Raw genomic sequence first — 9,872 nt, 5'->3', positions numbered from 1 at the left:
CCCCCTTGTGCCCACCCAGCGTACAGTCACACCCTGCTCCCTCCCAGCATGTCTCCCTCCCCCACTACAGGAAGTGAGAGAGAAAAACCCACACAGAGAAGCATTATCAGGGGAGGAGAGGGGAAGCAGAGTGATATAAACAAGGATCTAGTCACGCAATACCTTGCTGCTAGACACAATGACAATGTCACACCATACAGTTACAATGTACGACAAAAGCCACAACGTTGACAACAGCTGAAACACCAATGTTCGCCTTTATCAAAGAAGCGTTTAAAAGTCACAAGTGTCAAATACACAATACACCGAGAGACACATGTCAGCAGCTGGACTTAGAAAAGCCATAGTGCTGTATAGAAATGGACCGATTTGTCCAAAGACGGGTGATTTCCATACACACTTGTACATTATTCAACTCAAGAACTGGACACAAAACATATTGATGGCAAAAGTGCAGATTCATCTTCTGTCTGGATTCATTTGGCTTTTCGGTCTTGTTCAAACCAACTGAAAACAACTTCACTCAATAGGGCTGCAACTAATGATTATTTTCATAAGCCATTAGTTGCCGGATTATTTTTTCGATTAATCGGATTAAAAAAAAATGTAATTTAAAATAAAAAAAACACAAATAGAGGGTTACAAAGTTTACTTCAGAATAAAACTGCATGCAAAATGTTTTGCATTCGCACTGCACTGCGTACGATCACACTGTGGGTGGGAGGTGCATTTGGGGTGCCATGGAAATGAATGGCACTGCAACTTTTTCTCACGGGCAGAATTTATCAGGCCGAAACCAAAAATGACTTTTTCCCCACATTTTATCGATTTTTTTGTTTTAAATAATTGTATTGTAAGCACATGGCGCTTAAATAGCTCCAGCTAGGGAATGACAGCTGCCAGTGGCAAGATTCCGCAGACCGCAGCTTAATGTAAATATAGCAGGTAGTGGGTTGGTGCAATAGCCTACCAGCTATTGGCCATTTCAAATTGCAATAGCAGACTGGATATTGCACCTGCCCACTGCTTACTGTGCCCTCCTGCTAGTGTGGAGGAGAGAGCTAGGGGGTCCAACCAACTAATCCATAATAAAAATAGTTGACAACTATTCTCATTATCAATTGGTTGGTTGCAGCGCTACTACTCAATGACAAACATATTTTTTTTCAAATGTCCCTCAACAAAGGGTACCCACAAACAGCTTCAATATGAACCTTCATAACCAGAAAATGGAAACACAAGTTAATTCCATTGGTATACACAGCATCAGAAATACGAATAGACACACTCAATACCTCCAGTATTCCAACTAATAAGTTGCACAACTTAAAGTGACACTAAACTCAGGAGTTCAATCTTAAAAATGCATTCAAGTACCTTCATTATTAACAAAAATGTATCTTATATGTGTATCACTCGGCTGTAGATCCTCAAATCATCTCTGACTTGGTGCCGACAATGTCCTTCCTTCTGGAGGGTGGCTACTTTTGTTCCCCATGGTCCCTGTGTGTTGTAAAGTAGCCACCGCTCCAGGCTCACTCCTGTGATGGACTACACTCTCAATACAAATTAGCAACTAAACATGAGATTGTAATCCATCACAGGAGTGAGCTTGGAGCTGTGGCTACTTTACAACACACACTGGGACTATGGGGAAGAAAAGTAGCCACCCTCCAGAAGGAAGGACAGTGTCTGCACCAATTCAGAGATGATTTGAGGATCTACAGCTGAGTGGTACACAAATAACATGCATTTTTGTTATTAAAAAAGGTACTTGAATGCATTATTAAGATTTAACTCCTGAGATGAGTGTCATTACTGGCCATACACTAAGATTCCCTTGCACAGCTTGCAGGTTGAACAGAGCAAATCTAACAGATTCTCCCATCTATGCTAAACAGCGTGGATGGACGAATGTTCCCTGCTGGTCTATTGAATTCTGACAGCCGGCTGTCAGAATACATGAGCGGCCAACAATTTTCAGCCTGGCTCCTTCAACAAAAGTCAACTGATTGATCAAGTTTTGTTGAGCCAGCAGGGCCCCCACTGTTAGAATTTCACAAGAATCGATTGAAATTCTGTGTATGGCCAGTTTTACTGGCATGTTTGCTGCCTCCAGCATTCCAATTAATAAGTTGCACAACTTGTTTCGGAGGTATACTAAAGTGCTCAGAGTTCAGAGAGTGTTGGCATTTCTAATTCTAGGACTACCCATGAATTTAACATTATTGGAACATGTGAGACTGGGAAGGTGTCATGCAAATGTGATCATCAGTATTGATAAGCAGTGGAATTTTTTTACGCCAGCTATTGTCATGTGGTTAACATGACATTATAGAGGGTGGAGGACTACAAATCAGGAGCTGCATGTACATCCTATGTATTATAGGTTGCTGCTTCACAATGGTTTTATACACATATGAAATTCCATCATTGTTGATGTTTAAACAAGTGCAACAGGAATTTCTCCAAGACTGGGTTAGGCTAGTTTGTCTAAGTAAGATTGTTTGTAAGAGTGTTCTTGCTGAGATGAAGATGACCGGAAAATTAAGATTTTTGGACTTGCCATAAAATCTCTCTTGAAGTCCATTTTGGGTCACAGGAATGTAGTTATTCTTGATCATATGGCTTAGGCTACTATTAGGCCATACCTCGTAAAATTTTGATTTTGTGAACAAGCAGTACATAAAGCCAACATCATAGGGGGGCAGAACCTGCGTCCCTAATGGACCTCAAGAAAGAGATTGTACTGTAAGTACCAAACTCTTATTTCCTTTATATTGTCCATTGAACTCAGGAATGTACAGAATAATCTTCTAAAAGCATAGCAGAGTACTGTATCAATCAGATTGGAAAGAACAATGTACATGTCAGGGTCACCAGGAAACAGGTCAATCACAGTCTCAGCAGAAGTAGACTGTGAAGGTTCTGAAACTATATCATAGATAATGATAGGGGCCTCAGGCACTTTGAGAGACAAGAGCCCAGAAGAGGTAGAACTAAGTTCTGCAGTACACGGTGCTGGGGAACTTAATGAATATCTGAGAGCAGACTGATACAAAATCAGAGGTGGGTATGTCAGGACAAGTCTCAGGTTCAAACAGCAGAGCTCTGGAAGCTGCTAATGAAACGATACTATAGAAAGAGGGATCCCAGGATCCAAAATATAGGCATCAGATACTAGAGAACCACTTCCAAAACAATACGGGAGTATGAAGAGAGGTCACCTGCTGCAGCGGGACTGTCCTCCAACATTTTTTTTCTTTTATACAGACATGTTGCACAGAACAGTGGTAAACAACAACAAAATAAAATTGAATCAAGGCATAGTTACTCACAAACCTAGGCAGTAGGTGCATTGCCAATACAAGTACAGCTACCCATTAAGAAGGCAATATATTTGAAGCAACCATACAACAAACATTCTTCTTGAGAAAAACACTATCAAGCCAATAAGTAATTGCAAAATCTGATCTTAACCTTTGGCAAAGTTCAAATCAACACGATGGTGTACATTTAATAATAAAATAAATAAATAAATTAAATTAAATTAAAAGAAATAAAAAAAAGTTGCCAACCTGCTTGAACTGCTCTTCATATGTCCAGTCCCCATGGTCCTGAATTTGAGGGTGTGCGTTTTGGGGCAGACCTGGGCGCTCTGCTCCCACCGATGGGCGTGTTGGTAAGGCCTGTTGAACAGGGTGCTTTGGGGGAAGAACGGAACCTTTTGTAGATCTACCAGCCTCACCGACATCCACACCATCTTCCATGTCTTCATAATCTTCCTCGTCCTCAAAATCATCCTCATCCCATTTCCCCTTCCTTAAAAGAAAAAAAAAAAAAAGGAATCATTATTTTGAAGAATCAAGTTCACATTAATATGTTATAAGACCCCAAGCAATGTTTTTTTGTTTTTTTATTCTGCCAAATCCTACTTCAATATACAAGCTGAAAACCAACTTTGTATTCACACTCTAATATGCCAGCATATAATTGCTTACACAATGCTTAAGCCATAGTAATAAGGCCATAGCAATAGGGGGCTGTTCACACCACTTCTTCCAGTGCGTTCCAGCAGCTAACCGTGCTGGAACGCACTGGTTCGCAACAGTGAAGGCTCCCTGCGTTCTGGGGCAGGAGGCGGCCTGACGGTGCATTCAAGTAAATGGCACCGCAAGTCATGCCATGCCTCCCTGCCCGCACCAGAACGTGTGGCACAGCAATGGCCAAGTTCCAGTCCAGAGCGATCACAAGAAATATCGCTTGTACCCTAGAAGAAGGGGGTAGACCTGAAAACCTGGCTGCACAGTAAAATACATGCAGAATACAGGTTACATAATACTGTTTGCAGAATTAGCATTGTAATTACCAGAAAAAAAAGTAGCAGATTAAAGCTGGCCATGCACCACTATCATTTTGTTTGAAAATGTTCATTTTCCAAACATTCGTTCAATTTTCCAATGGTTACAGGGGTCTAATTGGCGTTAGTGTAGCCACAAGGCAGTTGGAAGGAGCAGGATGTAAGTATTTCTAGTTTTTATCTGAACAAAGACAATTTTTGTTCAGAAAACAAAATCGTACATATTGTAATATGCATGTGCTAGGCACAAAATAAACCTGTTTAATATGTCTGGGATTCATTCAAGTAGCAGGTCTGGTCAAAATGTTTGAACAAAAATGACTTGATCGAATGATCTGGCGAATTACTTCGAACAGGCATTTGAACAAATTTCGAGCAGTGCATTGCCAGCTTAACCCTTGCAATACTAAACAACTGATAAAGACTGCAGTGCCAGAAAGCTTCCTGCTGTGTTGCTGAAAAGCAAACCGTTTCTTAGAGCACGAGAAAGATCTGCTGCTTCTAACCCCACAGCATCATATCTGTAATTACTGCTGAAGATGCATAAGAGCGATGAACAACATGAAGTTTAACCAAGTAGGAAGAAAAAAAATCCCTGCGTACACTAATCCTTGAGTACACAGTAACTTGGCACAAACTGTGTGAACAGAGCGCTGCAACTTCAAAAACTTCCTATCTGTCTGAGGTTTCTAACCGCCTTTGACCAGCTGCCAACATTCTCAGGCTTGCTGGCAGCTTCTGGCACGCACTGCTTCACCAGGTCATATACAGGGCACCAAGTATTACCATACTGCTTTTTATCGGTTCAGCACATCAGACACCAGTGATGGTATTTATGATACAAATATACTTAACGGTTTAAACTGTTAATAGGTCATTATTTTACATGCAGACAGTCATTTACTTCTATCCTATGGAAGCAACATCAAGACTAGGGGCCAAACAGAAGCCTGTGTGTTTGGCACCTCTGCTTAGAGCTGAGGTCCTAGCATGGCTTCCACTGAACACAGTAGGGGACATCAACTTGGTTGCATCATCAGCGTCTATTCAAATGTCACATCCCCCATTTCTAATGCATATAGGGACAGATTTATTATCCTAGTTCATGTTTCATTCCTAAATGTCTTAGTAAGGAGAATAGTCTCTAAATTGTCACAAACAAGCGGGGGAACTTCCTGGAGGACGGCTCAATAGCCCTGAAGTGTTTAGCTGACTTGAGGGTATGAAGCTGTATTATCTTTGTGACACTTTAAGAATTCTACTTCTAGAATGTGCAACAGTTCGGAGACCTTTTAATGTCGCAAATGCTGGGCGCTAGGGATGCATTGATACCAAGTACCGATATTTTTATTTTTTTTCCGGTACTCGCCGATACTAAATACCGGAAGTCCCAATTAGGAAGCTGGGGCGGTGTGTAATGACTCGCCGCCTGACTTCCCAATTAGCTGTGAAGCCGTCTTTCTGGCCAATCAGGAAGCCGGGGGGCAAGTAATGACTCGCCGCCTGGCTTCCCGATTGGCCAGCTTTGCGACCAATCAGGAAGGCAGGCGGCAAGTCATTACACACCGCTCAGCTTCCCAATTGGCTGGCTCTATGCTCACTCGGTTTCCGGTATAGGCATCGGGAGCATTTTGGCGAGTACTCTCCCAATTACTTGGTATTGGCGCATCCCTACTGGACGCAATTACTGCACAGTAAGAAATTATGCAAACTGTCGGAATACGTGTACAGTGAGTCGCAAAATGTATTATGGCACAAGAACTATGAATAAAAATATAATGCATAACAGAGTTAAAACTTTGCGCTTAGATAGCATGACTTTTTGGGCTCTGCAACTATAAATTTTGTGGCAAACACGCTGATAAATGTGTTCTTGATTTGCTTGATAAATGTCCCCCAATAACTGCACAGAGATTATACTTTATGTGGCAAATTTTGGGGTGCCGTTTCCTCTCAGCATCCAAAAGTCCAGATTTGTTGGTTAATTGGCCTTAACCCAAACTGGGCTCTATTGTGTGTGTTCATTTGTATGACTATGGCTAGCTTATCAGATTGTAAACAAGTTCCTGGCAAGACTGACGAATGGTTTAATTTTATCTATAAAGTGGTGTGGAAACAGTGTCAGCACAATATAAATGAGTAAAACAAATAGCATTAAATGAACAAAACATGCAAACGCGATGTTGTAGACAGTCTTAAAACGATCCTCTCACGGGGCAAAATATGCCAAAACGCCTAACCTGGGAGGAAAGCAGCATTAGAATTACGTATCTGTTGGCCCATTTGCCGAGACCATATAGCACAGCTCTCGACACAGATTGCAATCAACTCATCGTGCTAGTCCAAATATAGGGTCCCCCACTTTCAACCAGACGCTGTGATTCCGCCTAATGCAGGACACAATAGTGATGAGTTCCAAAAGAAAAAGCACAGCGGCCAGTTGGGAACCTGCTATGGTAACCACAGGAAAATGTGGAATAAGACCGGCACCGGGAACACTGCCTGAGTGAAGTTTCAGCAAGTAGGCCCCAGGAGTAAGTATCTATGCAATTACAATGCTGTTTTTTTTCCCACAATAGTACTTTGGAAAAATTTTACCCTGACAGGGTCGCTTTAAAGTGTCATTAAACACAATAAAAAAATATATCTATCTTCTGCAATACTTTCACAGCCCTTTTGTCCCTTCTTATGGCAGTATCAGACAACACATGACAAAAAGTACATTATAATCTTCTACTTCCTTTATGAGTGTGGCTACATTCATTCTTTACAGTCCCACTTTAAGTAGGAACGTAGCCACGCTCCCCGGAGCCCTTCTTGTATGGACCACATATGTGCCAATGTAGACAGGGCCGGGATCAAATATACCATTCCAGTCATGAAATAGCCACCCATGGACTTCAGAGTGACAGCAGAACCAGCAAATCCGCAGAATCATCCTGAATGAATATAAATGGCATGCATGTGCAGCATATTGTAGGCACATTGATTAATAGGATTTGTCGTTTTATGAGAGCAGTGCACGTGACCACAAATATGTGCACTGCTTGTGCTCAACACAGTGGAAGTGAAGGGAGAAGAACATGGGGGGGGGGGGCACAAGAGAGAACTTTTAGGAGTGTAAAAAAATAGTCAAAAGTGAAGTTAAATAAGTACAACAGGAAAGCTATACAGCAAGCCGAGACATAAAAAGGTACATGGTCTCACAAATGAATTCCAATACTTCAACAGGAAAAAGGTGCAACTCCTGCCATTAAAAAAAGAACTCACAGTTCCTCATCCTCTGATCCCATCTCCTGGTAATGTTCACTTTCACCGTCCCTTTCTCGCTCATCCTCAGAAGGCATGCTCTCCCCTTCATCCTCCTCCTCATCGTCTTCTGAGGCAGCAGGACTTGGCTGTTGGCTGAGTCCAGCAGCAGCAGCCCTCATAGCAGCTAATGCTGCGGCCTGTGCTCGCTGTATTTTCAAGGCCTCTGGTTCTGTGTCGTCTGTGCCATTTGCCGGATAACCCCCGTCAGGAGGAGCCCCCACTGGATCCTGCTGAAGCTGCCTTGCCTCCATCTCCTGCTGCAACCGCGCCCGCTGCTGGCGCTGTAGCGTCTCCATCACCGCCTGCAGCTTCATGGCACGGTGAGGCGGGCGAGGGGGGCCACGTAGTGCCTCCTCCACCTTCTGAGGAAACTGACACTTGCCAACAGAGACCTGTGGGGTAGCAAACCAATAGTCCAAGCACCCAGACAGAAGGGAGGACTCAGCTTGGGTAGACTAAAGTTCTGCTCATGCTTTAGCCTCTGTTCTCCTTCCAACAACTGCCAGAAAGGATGTCCTGCTTTAAAGAAGGCCAGTATCAGAACCCTGAAAGAGACCAAAAAAATTATAATTAAAAGGAAATAGATTGACACATGAACATAAACAAAATAAGCTCACCATAATATAAAACATTGGAGCGCCCATTGCTGCATTGTTTTTGTGGATATCCAAAAACTTGATATGCACATGCTTGCTCCAGATGAGTGCCTCGCCAATCAATAAAGGAAGTGTATGACAACCCTGGAGCCTGCAACCTCAAATACAAGCCAGCAATAGCAACTCCATTATTTCGCTTCTGCAAGATACCCTTTAAAAGCTGACCTAAAAGCTTGCTGATCCTTTGTAATGGCTGCAGCCGGTTTACAGACCCTGGTTCCCAAGCAGATATTTTAGCACGAGAGTCCCAAGACATACAAGACAGCGTTACATAAATTAACTTCATGGTTTCAGAGGACCAACCCTTGAATTATTCTTCTGGATACACTCCAACCAACAACAAATAAATAATAATTTGGGGCACAGCTCAACAGATTTACTTAAAGTGGACCTATCATCCAATATAAATGTTCCTATTAAGTGCTTAAGTAACATCTAAAGCCGGCCCTACACCAGTAGAACTTTTCTTCAATTTTCTAGATGTTAGACTTTTTAGATTTTCGAAAATTAGCTAAAATTGACTTTTTAATTTTCAACTGCAACTATAAAACCCAACCAAATTTTAAACAGCATTCTAAGTCTCTGTTTTTTTTGAGAATTTATTGAGAATTTTCATATAAAAGTTTGTATGAAAATCTACCAGTGTATGGCACAGAGTGGGGTATACACGGAGTGAATTTCGTCTGATTCAGCAGGAAAATCGGCCGAAATCCACTGTGTTGGTGATCCTATTCCATTGGCAGAAGTCGATCCTTAGATCGACCTTTCCCAAAGGAACATATTGGAAAACCTTTAGCCAAACTGTGCTTGCAACTGTTTAGTGTAAATGGGTGAATCAACTAAATTCTATAGCTGTATGGTCAGCTTTAGAGCCCATTCACACCAGGGCGGTTGTGGATCAGCGCGGTTCTCGGAAGGAAGGTTTTGGGAGTTATTAATTGCGTTTCACTGCTGAAACGCAATTAAAAACGCCCAAAACCGTGCTGATCAGTGCGGTTCCATTGAAACCTGTATGGAAACCGCACTGATCAGCACGGCAAAAAATAGTGCAGGGAGCAGTTTGGATGCGTGGACCCGCGCGGTCGCATGGACGGTCCCCATAGCAATGTATGGGATCGTTCATGTCGGTGGATCCGTGCGGTCGAACCGCCCCGATGTGAACAGGGTCTTAGGCATCATTCAGGGTCAGCATCTACTTACTGTAGTGTGATGCTGGCTCTTAAATGACTCAAGCATGCACATCCTGGTACTTTCTGGGGTCTGACACAGATCAGCTTCCTCTCACTTTGTCTCTTGGTAAAAGATTACAATGTTGCGTGTTAATCTGCCACCTATTTAATAGTGCAACTGTCAGATTCAGTTGCACTATTAAAAAAAAGGTTCAAAAACTAAAAATTCAAAAAGATTTTTTTTAAACTTTTTTGTGCATTTTCAACGTATAAATAAAAACAGAAGAGGATTTTAAAATGTCTTCACTTCCTGTCTGGTGAAACTGTAGTCAGCGAAACAGTGAGTTCTTAACCTTCCCCACTTTATCCAAAACT

General features: G+C 42.2%; 1 protein-coding gene across 1 annotated transcript in view; it reads right to left on the bottom strand.

Moving 5' to 3' along the window:
- The window catches only part of LOC108789506 (AT-rich interactive domain-containing protein 3A-like), a 57,342-nt gene extending 49,130 nt beyond the window's left edge, over window positions 1–8,212 (bottom strand). The window contains exons 1-2 of the mRNA XM_018559541.1: window positions 7,631–8,212; window positions 3,579–3,822 (exon numbers count right to left, since the gene is read on the bottom strand). Coding sequence (XP_018415043.1) covers window positions 3,579–3,822; window positions 7,631–7,986 — 600 coding nt within the window. The 5' untranslated portion in view covers window positions 7,987–8,212. The remainder of the gene's footprint in view (window positions 1–3,578; window positions 3,823–7,630) is intronic.
- Between the last annotated feature and the right edge of the window lie 1,660 nt (window positions 8,213–9,872).

The sequence above is a fragment of the Nanorana parkeri genome, unplaced genomic scaffold (genome assembly GCF_000935625.1).
Source record: "Nanorana parkeri isolate BGI_ZX_2015 unplaced genomic scaffold, ASM93562v1 scaffold401, whole genome shotgun sequence".
In the NCBI taxonomy this organism is placed as follows: Eukaryota; Metazoa; Chordata; class Amphibia; order Anura; family Dicroglossidae; genus Nanorana; species Nanorana parkeri.
This window is presented reverse-complemented; position numbering and strand designations above follow the sequence as displayed.